The sequence below is a fragment of the Hippoglossus hippoglossus genome, chromosome 19 (assembly GCF_009819705.1).
Source record: "Hippoglossus hippoglossus isolate fHipHip1 chromosome 19, fHipHip1.pri, whole genome shotgun sequence".
Taxonomy (NCBI): Eukaryota; Metazoa; Chordata; class Actinopteri; order Pleuronectiformes; family Pleuronectidae; genus Hippoglossus; species Hippoglossus hippoglossus.
Window position 1 is genome coordinate 17,464,249 of NC_047169.1, and position 20,279 is coordinate 17,484,527.

The window sequence follows — 20,279 nt, forward strand, 5'->3', positions numbered from 1 at the left end:
TAAAAAAATGTCAGTGTCCATACACTGTTGTGAAAAAGTATTTGCCCCCTCCCAATTCCTTATATTTTTGCTTACTTTTCAAATTTAAATGTTTCAAACATCCTACTAAATCCTAATATAAATCAGTTACACAATAAAAAGCTTTTAAATGATCATTTCATTTATTGCAGGCAAAATGATCCAAAACATTTGTGAAAATATTTTTACAAGAATTGCCCATTATAACATAATAACTAGTTTTGCCACCCTTGACAGCAACAACTGCAATTAAAAATTTGTAATGAATAGCAAAGACTCTTCCACATTAATGTGGATGAATTTCTGCCCACTGTTCTCTGCAGAATTGTTTTAATTAAGCCACATTAGAGGGTTTTCAAGCATGAACAAGCTACATCAAGCAAAAATATTTATTTCTTTTGAGCCATTTAGAGGTGGATTTGCTTGTGTACTTCAGATCAACATCCTGCTGCATAATCCAGCTGTGTTGGAACTAATGGGATAATATTCTCTGTAAGGATTTTCTGGTGAAAAGCAGAATTCATGGCTCCATAAATTTTGGCACGTTTTCAAGGTTCTCAAGCAGCAAAGCAGCCCCAGATAATCACACTTCCACCACCGTGTGTCACTGTTGGCATGATGTGGTTATTGTGGAATCCTGTATTAACTCTTCGCCAGATGTAATAGGACCCATGTTTTCCAAAAAGTTATTTTGACTCATCAGTCAAAAAAATATTATCCCAAAAATCTTTGTCATCTTTTGCCAAATGTAAGACAAGCCATTCTTCCGTTTTTGGTCAGCAGTGCTTTGCACCTTGTAATCCATTTGTAGATAATGACTCTCACCATGTTTCACTAGTATCCAAGGGCCCTTTGCAATGGCTTTGTAAAACTTTCCAGACTTCAATGACTTAATCTGGCATTTGTTCTTGAATTTCTTTAGTTTTTGGCATCATGTGTTGCTTTCGAGACCTTTTAGCATACTTCACATATTCAGACAGTTTATATTTCAGTGATGTTTGGATTAAACAGGTCTGGTAGTAATCATTTCTGGGTGTGGTTATTGACATTTAATCCAATTATCAATTCAATTTCATTGATTTAGAAATTGAGAGGGCAATTAATCTTTCACACTGGGACAAGTAGGTTTTTATCCTTCAATAAATGAATTCATCATTAAATTTTTTTATTTTCTGTGTCAAGTGTGAAAAATCAGGAAGAGGACAATATATGTTTACCGCTCTGTGGGATTATTGCTGTAAATGTGCAGGAAGTTAAGACATTAGTTACTGAGAAGATGTTGTATTCTCCTTTAAACCATTCAGTAGTAATGGGATACCTCATGCTTCTGGCACTATGCCAGCGATCAACTGGGACACTGCTACCCATTTTGCAATGGTTGCCATAGTTTTTGATCCACCCTGCTATACACCACCTCCTCCTGCATTCACATTCAGTAATATATCACACTCTTCCTCACAACTTCTGAGTTTCATAATGCATCACTTCTTGGTAGTCATTTCTTTAAAAGTGCACCTCCTTTGAGCTGAACAGCTCTGAGACCCATTAGGACAATTAGAAACTATGATTCAGTTAGTTCACTTACAATGGCGCCAGTTTGTGTCATGGGGTGAATGTTATATCATTTACTTAATTAATCCTGCCTGAAATGTGTTTGACAAAACAGAATTGCTGAACATTAGGGCTCTTAATTAGTGGGGAAAATTGGTAGGTAAAAATAGGGAAATTACATAGAATAAAAATTTGTGGGAAAAGTCCATTTCAAAGAAGCTGCGTTGTGGAGAGTGAGTAGGAGGGAGATTAAAACTTTTCTAACTCTATCCCAATTTTATCTCTTTTACTATTGTCTATTTTTACTACAGACATTTCAATACAGATACATTTAAGTCAACACAGAGTAACAAAATGTTAATATAAAAAATAAGAACATTACATCAGTAAATGACAATGTGTACACTGTAAAAAGGGTAGGAACTTGAGTATGATTCTTGGACTTCAGGATCACATTTGCAACTTGGCATAATTTTGTTTTTAGTTTTCCATAACATGGGTTTCATTTCATTTGTTGCTGTGTGTTTTTGTCTGTTTTGCGGGGAAGGGAAGGGGGCGTGTCCCCCCCCCCTCTTTTCTAGTAGGGAGTGAAGCGACTGCACCCTCCTCTGTAAAGGCTAGCCTGCAACATCAAAGATGAAAAATCTCCAATCAGTATTCAATGTAGAACCGTTGTTTGTAATATGCATATTTACATTAACACCTCAAAGGAAATGTCCTCCCTTTTTGCACCTGATTGTTGTTTTAGTGTAACTTTGTGCATGAGGCTGGTAGGACGTGTCTGTGAAGATTCTCATTCAACCAGGTCATGGTATCTTCAGAAGTTGTATAAGAGTACGTAGGCAACAAGACTTGCTTGTGTTTCTTGAATACGTTTCACCTCTAATTCCAAAATGCTTCTTCAGTTCTAACTGGCTCATGGGAGGTTTCAGGTATTTAACCTGGTTCTAGACCTGTATTGAGAGTCGTAGGGTTGGGGTCCTCTGAGTCAAGGTGTGAATGGCTGTTGATACATGTAAGTTGTGGACCGACCCTGCTATTGCCAATCAATCAATCAAATTTTATTTGTATAGCCCATATTCACAAATCACAATTTGTCTCATAGGGCTTTACACATCAATAACACCTTTGGTCCCGTTCATGCAGACTCCGGTGGATGTTAGTGACATATCTTCATTTGTGTACCTTTGTGTCATCAGGTGTTCCAGGCCTTTAATTGCAATAGCGTTACAGGCCGAACCTGAGGGTACACTGAGGCCAAAGGTAAATCTGAGGTATTGTGTTAGTCATTAGGGTCACTGGAGTTGGGTGTTGAGCTGTCTGGGGAGAGAACTTAGGACAGCATTGTAGGTGGCTAATAGTTGGTGTCTTAAACCACCCCCTCTGTTAAAGGTGGAAGGGTTTTTCTACGTAGACAAAGATGGCTTCTTTCACTCCTCTTTCAAACCATCTGTCTTCTCTGGCCCAAATATGCACATTACACCAGGGAAACAAAACAACCACTACATATAAGGATGGCACAACACAGAAGAGCCAGTTCCTCAGGCCATGACTCCGCACTTCACTTACACCTCAAGGACAAGGGACATTCTTTTGAGGATGGTAATGTTTGTATTTTGGCTTGGATGAGAGAGGAAACGTCTTCAAGAAACACAAGCAAGTCCAGTTGCCTTTGCATACGTCTGAAGGCTGGAAATACATATGTGAAGTGAAGGAATGTAATTGTGTGATTTTGTATGTACACCTGCCTGGATTGATAAATCAGATAATTTATAGTTGGAAGTAATGAAGAATTCACTTTTGCCTGTCATATCATAGATAATTTTTTTTAATAATTTTAAAATATTTGTAGCAAGGGGTTTGGATTACACATGGGAAAATTAGGATAAAGAGAAGAGTAATTTGAAGAAAAAAAGTGTTGAGAAATAAGGAGGCAAATACAGAGCAATGTTTTAATTAAGTAAATGAAAAGGAAAACATTGTCATATAGCTAATGCAGGATTTTAACTAGCATCAAGGACTAGAAGTAGGAGGGAAAGGGGTGTGTTTGGGGGGTGCATGGGGAGGTAATAGGGTTTTCGCTTTCCATCACTACAAACATGTCAGCACTCAGTCTTGAGTCCAAGAATATCCACTAAGCAATAGCTCTAGGTGCAGCCTGCTTGCCACCAGAAACCCAAAATGTCCATCCCCTCACCTAGTTCTTCTTCTGTTGTTGTTTTCTCTTTCTACTCTTTTCTACTTACATCTCCCACAGCACGTTGAAGCATGTGCTAGATGGCTGTCAATCTTTGCAGGAAGTCCCTATACACACCTTAAAAAAACCCATTTGAACTTTCTGTTTCTATCCCATCTTTTATTGTGCACTTATTATTTCATTACAGCTACAGTATCGTTACGTTTTTCATCTTTGATGTTAGCTGCAAAGCTAGCTAAAACAAACATTAACCATTTGACTCCCCTTGCTCATCTTTCAGAGTGTTTCCTGTGGGGAAGAACTAACAGTCTGGTGGATTTCAAGCAAGAAGGTTCAGGCCAATTAATCTGAATGGGAGTTTGATAAGAAGGCAATGTCCATTTGTCATTTACTGAAGTGGCAAAGATTCACAGGAAACACTAAAATTCATCTCTTAGAGGAAAACACAACTCGTAGGAATAAGTCTAAGAGTAGACTCTTCCGTTTAAGATCTTTCAAGACTATTGCTGAAGCATGTCAACAAAATAATAGATGTGTTACAGTCAATTGTTCAAAAACTTTAGTTATTCAAATGAATGGTTAATTAGACCCTTTGAGGTGTAAAATGAGGTAAGTGGACATTATGATTTATCATACAGTCTAATATAATGTTCAGATACTCTGCAGCTAAGAAACAGAAAACAGACTCACCATAGTGCCTACACTGTAAGTGGCCGCAGGAGCGATCGTATGGTGATATGGGTCTGCTGTTGCATAGACTCTGCCATAACTATAGAGGAGAAAACAGGCAGAAACTGTGTTTAATATGATAATACAGTAGAAAACCACTATTGTAGCTTAGAAGTTCAACAGAATAGTGTCACAACACCAAAACTAAGTCCCTAAACATCTCAATACTGAAACACAATCCTGTTCACATTAATTGCCACTTTTACCCTGTGTATTGGCATAGCCAGCAGGAGGGTATTGTTTTTCCCTGTGTGTGTTATATTACAAAATAACTCAAACATGCATGAACACATTTCCACCAAATTTGGTGGATTTATTACTTGAGAGGGAATCTCCTGATAAACATTTGGAGCTGATTGGTCAAAGGTCTAGGTCAAATAAAATATGGTCAAAGAAACACAAACACAGCTTTATAAGTGATGGCATGAATAAGTCAAAAAGCAGTCAGAAAATGAAAACCTGCCCATATCAAAAGTTAGGCTTAGGGTAATTTCAATCAGGAAGACTATCTTTATGACCCATTAATTAACAATTCCCTCTTACACTCTCTCCACCTTTTTTAAATCATCTGACTGTGGGAGTTTTTGATAATCCAATCAGATTTGGCCACAATCTTAATCAACCAATGATGGTGTTGCTGTCAAACTCTATATTTGTCATTAAAGTGATTTGTTGCGACTTCAATAAAGGTCTCTCCTGATTGAAATGCAATTTTCAAGGTATCTCTGTATCTGATAGGTCTAGAGACAGGACCTAAAGCTTATATAGATTTATAGAATGATTTCTGATCATATGGTAGGGATGACATTATCAGATTATGTAATACAGTGTAGTAAAGCATCAACTTTTGCAACCAGTAAGAATTGACACTAACTTCAGCTTATTTAGATAAACCAATCATTCGTCATAACATGGTATAAATTACTTCTTAAAAAAGTTAACATTGCCTAGTTGAACCTCACTAAACCTAATTTGAGTAAATAGAAGACTAGAGAGTGTAGACCTCTGCCAAGGAGGTGTATTGTGTCATTTGTGTTCAGTCTTCTTTAGTGGACTTCTGTAGTGTGCAGGCTAATAATGCTTGATTTGCGCTTCATCATTAAAAAGTGCCAAACTTACAGTTAATATAATTTAAGTAGCATTACGATGAATCTGCACTCGTGAGAAAGGGGCACCATCTCCTATCAAAATCCAAATCATTCTTCTTCTTTGTTCGATTTATTGACGAGTGGCAACCAATGTCAAGATGCATTACTGCCATCTATTGTGTCAGCAAATGAATGGAAAGGTGGTTATTTGGGTGGCAGATATTATGTTGGCAGATATTATGTTAAGGTGGGATTGTATGAAAATAACGTTAATGGCGACTAATCTATGAGTGAGTAAATAAATGAATCTATAAAAGTACATTATAGGGTATCATTTTAGTAACCACATCAACCCAGTCATTACCAGCAGAATTGGGCCGAGTCTACTTGAATGAGTGCTACTGTGCTGTGGACCCTCTTGGCTGGAACTCAGACCATGGTTGGTGGTTGGCAACCTCATGTTGGATCTAGGTGGTCCTTCCCAAATGAGTTGTCAGTTGTCTAGCAACACAGTTCTGCCAGCTGTCCCAGCTTTTCAAGGTTGAGACTACATCTGCAGGCTCCTATCTCAGGCACTGGATCTCAGTGCAGGCAGGCAGTCGGCGTATTTCTGATGTGTAGGTGTCGGAACCAGAGCTGATTAATACATTTCTATGCTTGAAAATGCTTGAAAAGGTTGGAGTTGGTCATATAACAATCAGTCTCCACGAAAGTATTTGAACAAAGCCAAACTGAAGTTCATGTGTTCAAGCAGAGCAAGAGAAAAATAAATCAATGATCTTCTGTCTGTCTGTCTGTCTCACTGTTTATGTTGTAGGAGGTCAGAAGGGTCCCTCGGGGTGGTTATTGGACTGAGCGGGTGAGTTATCAAAACCAAAGAGCTGATCATGTACTTCAGGAAGCAGGTACCCCTTCTGTAGCCTATCACCATCAAGGAGACTGAGGTGGAGTTGTCTGATAGTCTTAAGTTTCTTGGTCTTTACATGTCTGAGAACCTGAGCTGGGCCAAAAACACTGTCTCAAAGGTGAAAAAGCACAGCATCTTGCCTTCATCAAGCTGCTGAATAAGGCCGGACATCAGACGTCAGCCCCTCACAGAGGCCTACAACCCTAACCCTAACCCAAACTCAAAAGGCTGTGGAAAAAGACTAAACTGCATGCCCACTATTTGTATATGAAACACCTCCTATTAAAATTGCAAGAGCAAGATATTTCTCCAATCTAATCACTAGTAATCACCATAATACCAGATTCCTTTTTAAAACCGTCAATAGATTTATAAACCCTGCTCCTTCTGCCTTTCTAGCCACTTCACATACTGACTGTCTTTAAGCAAAAAATCCATGACATTAGATCCAACATTGCAACAGCCACCACCATCATCCCAAATATCGCAGAGTATCCTGCCCGTCCCATTCTACTTAGCAACTTTCAGGAAAGTTTTACTTCCTGATTTCGTCGACACTGTGTTGCACATGCGCACGTCCTCAAGCCCTCTCGACATCCTACCCACATCACGCCTAAAAGAAGTAATCAGCACTTTTGGCCCTAGCCTTCTTAGAATTATTAATTGCTCCCTTTCTTGTGGCCAAGTCCCCGATTATTTTAAGAAAGTTACCATTCAGCCTTCATTGAAAGAGCCAAATCTTGACAAATCACTCCCACAAAATTATAGGCCCTTTAAAAAAAAAACATTCATATACAAAATTCTTGAAAAGGTGGTTCTGACCCAACTGCTAGATGTGTGTGAGAATAGTAACATTTTCGACAAATTCCAGTCAGGGCTCTTTAAACGACACAGTACGGAGACCACTCTCCTTATTCACCAATGATTATCAATGATTTACTAATGTCTACAGTGACACCAGTGATTTGACACCATTGATCATAACATTCTGATCAATAGCTAACTGCCCTTAGATCAGTGGTCACCAGCCTTTTCGAGCCCAAGATCACTTTTTAATTCCAAACTTAAGCCGAGATCTACCATTACATTACATTACATTTCATTTAGGTGACACTTTTATCCAAAGCGACTTACAATAAGTGCATCAACCATGAGGAACAAACCCAGAACAACAAGAATCAAGAAAGTACAATTTCTTCAAAAAAAAGCCAAACTACAAAGTGCTATAAGTAAGTGCCATTTAAGTGCTACTAAATTGTTAGTTTAAACTTTTATTCAAGGTATAGTCGGAAGAGGTGTGTTTTTAGTTTGCGGTGGAAGATGTGTAGACTTTCTGTCCTGATGTCAATGTGGAGCTCATTCCACCATTTAGGAGCCAGGACAGCAAACAGTTGTGATTTTGTTGATATCTTCCAAAAAACCCACTTAGGAGGGTCATACTTATTATTTTTTGCAATTTCTGTTAAAGGTTGAATGTACAAGAAATAAATATACACAAAGAAAGACAGTTGTGCAAATTTTTCTATTCAATGCACAATATTCAAATTAATATCAATTCATATTTACAATGCAAAATATGTAGCTTCTCAGTTCCACAACATGTTCTGCAGAGGAGCTGCTACTGCAGCACAATGGTTTTAAATATAGGCTTTGATTTGAATATGGCCACAAATATGATTATTTCCTTGTATGAAAGAAGTCCCTTGTACTCAAATAAATACCAGTACTACACAGTATGAAGCCGTGCATCTTCCGCTCCAGCAAATATTTCACAATAAAAAACCCTTTTTAAACAAGGGAATGGATTCCATCAACAGAAACGCTCGAGTGCTTTTATTTTGAAAAGGCATACAGAAAGTGTTGCAACCATTTGTTTGTGACATAAATTCATCAGATAAACATAAAAAATTTGTTGAAAGATCATCTTCTCTGTTTATTCTGCTGTGAACCACAATGTTAATGTCTCTATGACACAAACGTATTTACATCACTTCCCAAACCCGTTTCAAAGTAAAAGCACTCCAGCGTTTCACCTTCTGAATCCACTCATTTGTTCCAACGGGGCTTTGTTTGTTATCGACAGACCGAAAGATGCGCATCTTCATACCGTAGAGTCCTGACATTTAGTTTAGTACATGAACCAACTTGTTCTTGAAGGAAATGCAGGAGATAAACCTGCAGCTCCACCTCCAGTAGCGGACACACAGCGCGTGTGAAAAACAGACAACCGACACACAGACAACCGACACACAGCTGATCTGCGGCGCGACGACAGCCAGTGAGTCCAGAGAGTTGGGGGATCGAGAGTGAAGACTGAGAGATCGACCGGTAGATCGCGATCGACGGGTTGGCGACCACTGCCTCAGATGGTTCAAGTCATATCTCTCAGATAGACAAATCTCCATTTCCATTCGAAATGACACCTCATCCTTGTGCCACAAGGTTCCATTCTTGGCCCCATCCTATTTTCGCTCTACATGCTCCCTTTAGGAAACTTCATCAGCCATTTATTGGGATATCAGATCATTATTATGCTGATGACACCCAAATATACTTGTCCTTCAAGCCAGGCAAAGTCAGCCGCGTGAGTGGCCTATCCGCCATTAAGGAATGGATGTCACTTAACTTCCTTCAGTAAAATTCAAATAAAACTGAAATAAGATAGCAGGCAGACCCCTATCATTTCTCGGTCCCATGGCAGCCAATATTAAAACAACAGCTAAATATGTAGGTGTCACATTCGATTCTCATCTTAACTTCAAAACACGTTAATCAAATCATTAAATTCTGCCACCTCCATCTACGAAACATTTCTAAAATCAAATCGGTTCTATCTCTTCCTGACCTAGAAAAGTTAATGCATGCCTTTGTTTTCTCCCGCCTGGATCTTTGCAACACCCTGTATACATGCCTCAGCCACACCATATTCACTCGTTTGCAGCTTGTTCAAAACACTGCTGCTCGTATTTGAACAAAAACAAACCGTAGGGCTCATATCACGCCAATTCTTGCGTCCATTCACTGGTTACCAGTTAAATTCAGGATTGATTTTAAGATTCTTTAAAAAACCTTTAAAGCTCAACATGGGCTGGCCCCCACATACATTTCGCAGCTCTTGACTCCTTATAATCCCGGTCGTAACCTGAGATCAGCCAGCCTATCCCTATTGGCTGTCCCTAGGTCAAGGCTGGCTACTTAAATTGACTGGGCTTTCTCCGTCATGGCCCCGAGGCTCTGGAACTCCCTGCCTGATGAGATTAGGCTCGCCAATTCAATACAGATTTTTAAATCACTGCTCAAAACGTATTTTTACAGGAAAGCATTTCTAACATGCGACTGAATTATTTTCATTACAACAATCAGTCTTACAGAGTTCAAGTGTGATGTTCTTGATCTCTCTCCCCCCCTCTCCCACCCCCCACCTTCATCTCTTTCTCTTTTCTACTCCCTTTATGCCAACCACCTCCACTCTTCCCCCTTTTCTCTGCTCACCCCAACCGTTCGAGGCAGATGGCCACCCACACCGAGTCTGGTTCTGCCAGAGGTTTCTCCCAGTTACTGAGGGAGTTTTTCTCTCCACAGTCGCCAAAGTGCTTGCTCATTGTGGGAACTTTTTGGCTTTCTCTACAAACTTAAGGTCTCAACCTTATTATGTTATGATTTGGCTCTTAAATTGGACTGAACAGAATATCTTTTATTACAATCGATTCTTCATTTTGGACTCTTGTGTGAAGCACTTTGTAACCTAGTTTAGATAAGTGCTATACATATAAAGTTATTATTATTATTATTATTATATTACAGAGAACGCATTGAGAGCATTCTAACCAGTTGCATCACTGTGTGGTTCAGGAACACCACCCAGAGAAAATCACTGGATCTCCCTCTACAAACAGCACTGTGGGAGAAAAGCTTAGCGCATACTCAGTGACCAACACCACCAAGCTTAATCTCTGTTCAAGAACTCCAGGTTTATCCTGAGACCCCACCAGCCTGTAAGCATCATCACCCACAAGGCACAGTTCCACAACAACTTTTCCCCTGCCACTGTTAAACTAGATTCGATCTATCCATCTCTACTGAGCACATTGTACACATGAATAGAAAGGATTATTCTTCTTCTAAGAAATAAATGAAGATCAAGCTGTCTTTCTGCTCCTTTTGATGCCATTCTGGTCTGTATGTACTATGTTCTTGTGACCACATCACTGCTCTGACCTATTCCTGTATTGCTCTGGGTCCTGCTAATGCAAATCTAGCAGGAGCAGGGGGTTTCAACTTCTAAAAATAAACTGCAGATACTGTGGTTGAGGTAGCAGCACTATAGGATCCTCACCTGCACACATCTATCTGCACATATGCAACTGTCTCTCATAGATGATGAGATGGGAAATGGCTGAAAGGGGATAGCAGAATTAGCAGGTTATCAAGGAAGATGGATTTTTGGCTAAAAGTAATGCTGTCCAAATCATTCCTTCAAGTCTTGTCCTCATGAAGATTAGGTAAAGGACAGGAAATGATATGTGGTTCTTATCATTTTCCCTCGGCTTCAAGAAACACCTATCTGTACGATGCAGTGCAGTTCAAAACCACCACAACGTTCTATAAAATTATCATAAGGTTGAATCAAGATCCACATTTTCAGTAAAAACTGAATGTTATATGCTTCATGAAGGTAGGATACACTGCAGGACTGTAGAGTTACACTGCATAAGGTGTTATGAGGCTGTAGATTTGCACACAGTGACATTTTTAGTTATTACCTAAACATAAAGACACTCTTTGAACCAGTACAAATCTAAGTAGATGGGAAATACATTGAATTGTTTGCACTTTCCGTGACCCCAACCACCAGACATATTGTGCATGTTTTACTTGAATGAATAGGTCTGATAATTGATAGGGTGCGCTAAAATGAATATGCAGGAGACACATGGCAATGGGTTGTTGATTTTAACTGAGGTCTGGAGGAGAGATCTATACTTATTTCCCCCCATCCCTCATGACAGACCTATGGAATGAAAATGCAATCAATGTTTCTCTGTAAATGTACATTGTAAAGGCAAGAGTGTGATTGCAATGATTTGTTTTACCCATTTCAATTCATGAGAAAACGGGGACAAATATTTGATCCTCCTTCTGATGGGGATTGCAATAAAAAATAAGCAGCCATAGGAAAGAGACGAAGATTTAAAAAAGGAATGGGCGGACTAATAGGAGTAGTAGATGGCTGCAGGGAGGGAGAAATGAGATTATGAACAAGGAGAAAAATTTGAAGATCATCTTCTACATTGTGGAAACAGAAAGAATGCATAGGTAAGAATGTAAATAATGTTAATACAGAGTATGAAGGTCAAATAAAGGATTTATTCAAAATAATTTTGAGAGCTAGTTTGTTTCTCTGATGATGTCCCATTACCTTACTACTGTTCTACACTGTTGTCTTCTTCACAACCTTCTCTCCTTTTCTGTTTAATGGCTCCCCTATCTGCCATCTCCTGTTGTATCTCTCTCTGTCTCTGCTCTGAAGCTTATTTCCAATCTTTCCACCAGCACTGGCTTAGACCAAATCCCCTCCTTATACACCCCTTTGTTTTTTCATTCCACTCCTAGATTCCTTTTTGTTTGATGCCACAAACTATTTTATTTATATTCCTCTCTTCTTGTCAAATTTGTTTATTCTCCTCTAAGTAAAGGGAAGGCAACATGGGTCTCGAGAGCAAATACAAGTTGTGCAGGTACACTGTGTGTCAGATTATTTTCTATAGAGGGAAACCTAAGGAAAGGTAGTGGAAGTTTACATGTATGTAGGAAGGAAAGAAAGGAGGAAGGGAGGACTGAATGAAGGAAGGAAGGAAGGAAGGAATTAGTCTCAGTCAAATCTGATACACAGATTGCTGGAATCAGTAAGACACAACCTCTGGTGAAATGGTATGAAATATGATATACGAGGGTTGAATGAAAAATTTGTGGCCCAAGGTAGAAGGAGAAGTTTTACAGCTCTTCCTATATGTGCAGTTCCACACTTGTGGAGTGAATATGCAGAATGTTTGAAGTTAGTGGAACTGTTTCTGGCAATCAACAATTGGTGAATTTGACCATAAATGAAATTTGTGCATGCATGGGGGGTGGTGAGTGGGGGCATGTAGAGGCATATCTACTGTTCTGAGGCACCCAGCTCTTCCACCCAGGGTTCATGCCAAGGCCACACTGGCTGCGCCACGGTTCACACAGAGAGAGAGAGAGAGATAGAGAGAGAGAGACTATGCCCATCACCCGAAGGTCTTTATGTTAACTTTTCATATAACTACAGCCTTTCTGAGGTTTCTGGTATGACTACGGTATTTCCTTGTATAAAAGTAGTCCCATGTACTCAAGCCGTGTATTTTCCACCTCTGCAAGTATTTCACAATAAAAACGGGTACAGGAAGTCTTGCAAACATTTCTGTTGCATTAGCTGCTGAAATGTTATTTCGCCAAATGCAGGCTTTGATCCTAAACTACCCTCCTGAACTGAGAAACTCTTTGGAGATGTCCCAGCAAGTTGTGATGGAGCTAGAAGGTAACATGCTCTCTAAGAAGGCCAGAGTACTCAAAAACAGAATGAGTGATGCTATGGAAATCTTTGCTTTCATTGCATTTTTGCACATTTACTGTAAAATATTGTAACAGTGCATGTATGTATGAATGAATACATACTATTATACATGCACTGTTACAATATTTTACAGTAAATGTGTAAAGAATTAAGGGAACACCTAATAATCACAGTATAACACAAGTCAGTTAAACTTCAGGGATCAATCTGTCCATTTAGGAAGCACAAGTAATGGAGAATTAATTTCACCTGCTTTGGTGCAAATGAAAGTTACAACAGGTACGATGGAGATGCAAAAGCAAGACAACCCCCAAAAAGGGAATGGTTTTGCAAGTGGTTGCCACAGAGAATTGCTCTCTCTTCATCCTTCCTGACTGATTCTTCTCTAGTTTTGTATTCTGCTAGTGTCCTTGTCCTTACTGGTAGCATGAGGCGGTACCTGCAGCCCAATCAGGTTGCACAGGTAGTCCAGCTCCTCCAGGAGGACACATCTATACGTACGATCGCCAGAAGGTTTGCTGTGTCTCCCAGCACTCTCTCAAGAGCATGGAGGAGACACCAGGAGACCAGCTGTTACATGAGGACAGCTGGACAGGGCCGTAGAAGGACATCAACCCAGCAGCAGGAACGGGATCTGCTCCTGTTTGCAAGGAGGAACAGGAGGAGCACTGCCAGAGACCTACAAAGTGACCTCCAGCAGGCTCCTGGTGTGTATGTTTCTGACCAAACAGTCAGAAACAGACTCCATTAGGGTGGCATGAGGGCCCAACTTCTTCTAGTGGGACCTGTGCTCACAGCCCAGCACCGTGCAGCTCGATTGGCATTTGCCCGAGAACACCAGAATTGGCGGCTCGCCACTGGCGCCCCGTCCTCTTCACAGATGAGTGAAGGTTCAAACTGAGCCCATGTGATAGGTGTGTAAGAGTCTGGAGACGCCATGGTGAACTGCCTGTAACATCATCCAGCATGACCGGTTCGGCGGTGGGTCAGTGTTAGTATGGGAGGCATATCCTTAGAGCCTCCATGTCATAGCCAACTTAACATAGCCAAATTAGCACCACATACAGGAGGTGTTGAGAACAAAATTGGCTGGTGCGTATGTCCCATGATTCCGGTGGTGATTTTGCGCACGCTTTTAATTTGTGCGGAGAGTAATACAATGTCTCTGCACATTAGTGAATGAGGCCCATTATGTCTAAAATAGCTGTGGCAACTTTCCGTTTGCATTTTTCAAAGAGATGTTTTATTTCTCCCATCTTGATCGTTGTCCACAGTACCTCTGTGCTGACACTTTGAAACAGCAAACAGGGGAAGCAATAAAAGGCATTACTTACATCACATCCGGTTAGCCAACCCTTTTTCTCATAACAAGAGTGGGAGAAGCCTCGGGTGTTAGCTCATCCTCATCACTTGCCGGCTGCTGAATCTCTAATTTGGGTCGATCCAGACCAAGCTCCTTTATCCTCTTTTTTTCTTATGAAATGGTGTTTTTGTAAAGAGATTACCAGATTTGCTGCAGTTCCACGTGAAGTCGCCATAGCAGAGAGCTGCCTCCCGTGGAAAATCTGGAACATCTAATTAAAGAGCAGCCTCAGGTCCCGTGATTGCCAAAAGTTTAAGAACTTTCATTTGGCCGGCGCCCTCCACAAGCTGCTGCTGCTTTACAGTACAATTTTTTTGCATTTCACCCATTCACACCCATTCATGTATTGCATCTATCGGCAGCACTTTTTTTTCGATGAGAACAGGGGTAATTAGGGGTTCAGTATCTTGCCCAAGGACACTTCGCCATGTGAAGTGGGGAAGACTGGAATCGCTCCGCCGTCCTTCTGGTTTACCCCCTGAGCCACAGCTGCTCTAGGTCCCCTTACTGGGGAAGGTCAAGCGCATTTTTCAAGAGGTTGTCCAGGAAACCCACCATGTCAGTGCCTTGTTATTTCCAGCCTGGTGTTTTTTTGTCAGCCCTGGGCCTGGACGAAAGGAGCAAGAAGCAAGCAGCTTGTCGGATGGGGGACGAGGCAGAATGAGCTTCCTGCTGGATATGGAGTAAGCGGGAGGAAGGAAGCAGGAAGCCAAGAGCAGTGATTTGGCCACCATTGCTGGCCCACCAACTAGAGAGTGTTGTGGTTGAGGGTCGAGACACTCAATGATGGTTGGGTACCACCTGATGACATCTGCTCCGGAACATGGAACAGAACATGGAGAATATCCCTAGTATGTTCTAACACACTAATTAATGCCCACCAGTTGATGTTTTGGATGTTGTTGACATGACCAACAGCGGATGTTAGGGGAATGTCTTCAGTTGTGTACCTTAGCGTCATCAGGTGTTTCTGCCTTTTAATTACAAGACGCCTCTAAGGCAGGCCCACCACAGGTTGATCAGACCTGGGTGCATGTCCCTAGCATCTTCAGGCCCAGTTGGGATCTTTCCTCCTGATACAGAGCCATTCAGCTGCAGCGTTCTGCAGTGTGTGATGTTTCATTTATGGTCCGGCGCAGGGCTTGTCCATGGATCCCCAGAAGTACTCACCTGTCTGGTTTATTAGCCGACAGATATGTGTGTGATGTGATTAACACTGTATAATATTACCTTTATATGTAGAGCATCTTTCAATCATTAAAACAATTATTCTGTTAAATTTGAAAGACGTGACATCACAGTTTTCTCTGAATTTAATCCTGCAGTTAAATTAAAATATGTACAGGTGATTCAACAGGTTCCCCCACATTCCGACAGTTATATTTTTTGCCTCCACCTTTGAATTAGATTTCTTTTTTATTTCAGGCACTGCTCTTTCTATCATACTCACTCTCACTCACTGTATTATCCACAGCAGCAGCAGTGTATCAGTGTATTTTCTTTATTAATAAAATCACTGCTGTGGCCACCAAACAATCTGTCTTTCTTCCCCTCCACCTCACTAACATCTCCTCGATGTCGGTGTCAGAAAGTAGCTCTTCTTCTTTTCATCGCTTGATGCCATGACTCACCATGGAAACCATTGGTCAACGTGAACATTTTATATTTATGAGGTGCTTTGCATTGACCATTTATGGTTGAATGTGGGCGTGTAGAGGGCGGGATATAAGGCACATTCACGTACGCACATTACCAGGTGGACTTTAATTTATAAACTGAACATTGCGTTCAGGTGTGCATGTGCTCATAGCATCATCCAAGGCTTTTTATAGGTTTCTCAAATAATAATAATAATTGTTATTATTATTATCATGAAATACATGAGTCCACTGGTTGCTTAGACCCCTCACCATGCCATCAATGTTGATAGGAGGTGAAGCTGTGCATCGTATAGGAAATGAAAAAGCAAGTAAGGAAAGCCAGGAAAGAAAAAACAAATTGAATTGATTAATTTATGCTTACCTGTGTTGCAGTGGATTTTTATCAATAATAATTTATGCAGAAAAATGTATAACTTACAGCAAGTAAGCCCCTGAAGGGCTTTAGAAGCTGGGCTGGCAAACCATGCCTAGGCAGAAGCTCATAATCTGGTCGAATTTGAACACAACTTGCTTGAGCCGGTAAGTCACAGCTGAGAAGAGGAACGCATGCGCCTGGCAAGTGATTCTACACTGCCACCAGAAGAGTTAGGAGTGATCTTGTGTAACAGATCAGCGCTAGATTTAAACCTCAACCAAATGAACGTGGTCAAAGTCAGACATTATGAAATAACGCAGGGTGAGTAGAGTGTAGGCTATACACCAAGGCCGTAGTCATGGAGTGAACATTGGGAGGGGACCAAAATCTCACAACTCAGCATTAACACGAGTCGCGTCATTTCCTGTTTTCCTGCCGCTGGTGGTGGTCGCTGTCTCTGAACTAGCTCCTCTGCTAACACAGATATTTCTCTATATCACTACGGCTAAGTCTATAGTTAAACATCAACACATACCAACTCCTACTCTTTGGTGCTTAGTGATTCTGTGTTCTTACATCAGCGTGTCACCGGATTCTTCTGTTTGAGCTCACCCTCGTAGTCTAATATAGAAGCGATGGCATCTCTCTCTCCCTCTCGCTCCCCTGCTCTCTCTTGCTCCGAGTGTCTCATGTTTACTTACTCCTCTGCCTCCTTTAACAGTAGTGGTACATGTAATAAATGTAGTGTATTGGTAGCGATGGAGGCGAGGCTTAGCGACTTAGAAGCTCGGCTCCGCTGCTTAGAACCTCCGTTAGCTGTAGTTAGCCAGCCCCCGCTAGCCGCCGCGGAGCCACCTAGCTTAGCTTCCGCTATCAGTCCCTCGACTTGTCCCGTGCAGCCGGGAGCCCAGGGCGGCTGGGTGACTGTCCGGAGGGGGCATAGTGCTACCCTTAAAAAGCCCACGATTAAAGACCAACCAGCTCACATTTCAAATAGATTTTCTCCACTCAGCGACGCACCCGTTGAGAAGCAAACTCTGGTCATTGGTGACTCGGTTCTGAGAAACGTGAGGTTAGCGACACCAGCGACCATAGTCAATTGTATTCCAGGGGCCAGAGCCGGCGACATCGAATCCAAACTGAAGCTGCTGGCTAAAACTAAACGTAAATACAGTAAGATCGTAATTCACGTCGGCAGCAACGACTCCCGGCTTCGTATGTCGGAGGTCACTAAAGTTAATGTGGAGTCGGTGTGTGCTTTCGCAAAAACGATGTCGGACACAGTAATTTTCTCTGGCCCTCTCCCTAACACAACAGGTGATGACATGTTTAGCCGCATGTTGTCTTTTAACCGCTGGCTGTCGAGGTGGTGTCCTGTAAATGGTGTGGGCTTTGTAGATAATTGGCAAACTTTTTGGAGGAAACCTGGTCTTGTTAGGAGAGACGGCGTTCATCCCACTTGGGATGGAGCATCTCTCTTATCTAGGAATATTACCCAGTCTATTAAATGACAACCCAGAGTTGGGACCAGGACGCAGAGCTGCAGTGCTAAACACGTCTCTGCGCTCCCTCTGGATCAGTCACACAACCACAAACCCATAGAGATTGTGTCTGTCCACCGTCCCGTTACATTATTTAAATCAAACAATAACAGAGGGAGAATTCCACACAAAAATCTAATACAAATTAACACAACCTCTGCAACAACTCAGGAAATAAAGACTTTTAAATGTGGTCTGTTAAACATAAGATCATTGTCATCAAAGGCTATTTTAGTTAATGAACTAGTCTCAGATCATAAAATAGATTTATTGTCCCTCACTGAGACGTGGCTGCATCCTGATGAATATGTCAGTCTAAATGAATCTACTCCCCCAAGTCATGTAAATACACACGTTCCCAGAGAATTTGGTCGAGGAGGTGGAGTAGCTCTGTAAGGTCATTACGATTAACATTAGACTCAATAGCGCCTCTAAAAAAGAAACATATAAAACATAGTAAATTAGCTCCGTGGTATAATTCCAAGACACATGAGTTAAAACAAGTATCAAGAAAACTAGAAAGGAAGTGGCGCTCCAGCAACCGTGTTGAAAATCTCCTAGACTGGAAGAGTAGTGTTAAAGCATATAAGAAGGCCCTCCACAAAGCAAGAGCTGCCTACTATTCAAAACTAATAGAAGAGAATAAAAACAACCCCAGGTTTCTCTTCAGCACTGTAGCCAGGCTGACTGAGAGTCACACCTCCACCGAACCCAGTATTCCTCGATCCCTAAATAGCAATATCTTTATGAATTTCTTTAATGATAAAATTCTAACCATTAGAAATCAAATCAACCATCTCCTGCCCTCAATTGGCACTAATACCCCATCAAGAATAGAAAACTCAGAAACGGCTGAGAATCTTACCAATTATTTAGACAGCTTCTCTCTGATCAGCCTCGATCAGCTGACCAAATTAATCTCATGTTCTAAACCAACAACTTGTATCTTAGACCCCATTCCTACAAAATTACTTAAAGAAATTCTGCCCCTAATTGACAGTTCATTACTGAACACAATACATCTGTCATTATCATCAGGATATGTACCACAGTCTTTTAAAATAGCTGTAATCAAACCCCTCCTCAAAAAACCCACCTTAGACCCAGAGGTTTTAGCCAATTATCGTCCGATATCTAATCTCCCCTTCCTGTCTAAAATCCTAGAAAAAGTTGTAGCCAATCAGCTGTGTGAGTTTCTCCAGGAAAATAATATATATGAAGACTTTCAGTCAGGGTTTAGAGCCAATCACAGGACAGAGACAGCCTTGGCAAAAGTCACTAATGATCTTCTAATAGCTTCAGATCAGGGGTTTGTGTCTGTCCTCGTTCTGTTAGATCTTAGTGCAGCATTTGACACAATTGACCATAATATTTTATTACAGAGACTAGAACAGTTAATTAGCATTAAAGGAACCGCCCTAAAATGGTTTAAATCCTATTTTTCAGACCGCTCCCAATTCGTGCAAATTAATGATGAGTCATCTGTGCGCACCAAAGTTAACCATGGTGTTCCACAAGGCTCTGTGCTCGGCCCAATTTTATTCTCATTATATATGCTTCCACTTGGAAACATTATCAGGACACACTCGGTAAATTTCCACTGCTATGCGGATGACACCCAGTTATACTTGTCAATAAAACCTGAACAAAGTAATCAAATAACTAAACTCCAAGCATGTCTCAAGGACATAAAAACCTGGATGACCCGCAATTTTCTCTTATTAAACTCAGATAAAACAGAGGTTCTAATACTTGGCCCTAAACACCTTAGAGATACATTATCTAACGATATAGCTGCACTAGACGACATTGCCCTTGCTTCCAATGAAACAGTCAGGAACTTGGGAGTGATCTTCGATCCTGATTTATCCTTTAATTCTCACTTAAAACAAATTTCTAGGACAGCCTTTTTTCACTTGCGTAATATCTCCAAAATCAGACATGTCCTTTCTCAAAAGGATGCAGAAAAACTAATCCACGCCTTTGTTACATCCAGACTGGATTATTGTAATTCCTTATTATCAGGCTCCAGCAGTAAGTCGTTAAAGACTCTGCAGCTTGTCCAAAATGCCGCAGCACGTGTCCTGACAAGAACCAAGAAAAGAGAGCACATTTCTCCAGTATTAGCTTCGCTACACTGGCTTCCGGTTAAATCTAGAATAGAATTTAAAATTCTCCTCCTCACCTTCAAGGCCCTTAACAATATGGCACCATTATATCTTAAAGAGCTGTTAGTACCTTATCAACCCACTAGAGCACTGCGCTCCCAGA

At 40.9% G+C, this 20,279-nt stretch overlaps 1 protein-coding gene across 3 annotated transcripts in view; it reads right to left on the minus strand.

The window, feature by feature from the left end:
• Positions 1-20,279, minus strand: part of rbfox3a (RNA binding fox-1 homolog 3a) — a 556,640-nt gene that overhangs the window by 11,133 nt on the left and 525,228 nt on the right. For 2 of the 3 annotated variants that reach the window (XM_034571194.1, XM_034571196.1), the window contains 2 exons: positions 4,457-4,535; positions 2,089-2,191 (listed from right to left, as the gene is read on the minus strand). In XM_034571194.1, the coding sequence (XP_034427085.1) occupies positions 2,147-2,191; positions 4,457-4,535 (124 nt within the window). In that variant the 3' untranslated portion in view covers positions 2,089-2,146. Of the gene's footprint in view, positions 1-2,088; positions 2,192-4,456; positions 4,536-20,279 lie in introns of those variants that run through there. The other variant, XM_034571195.1, reaches the window with a different exon arrangement.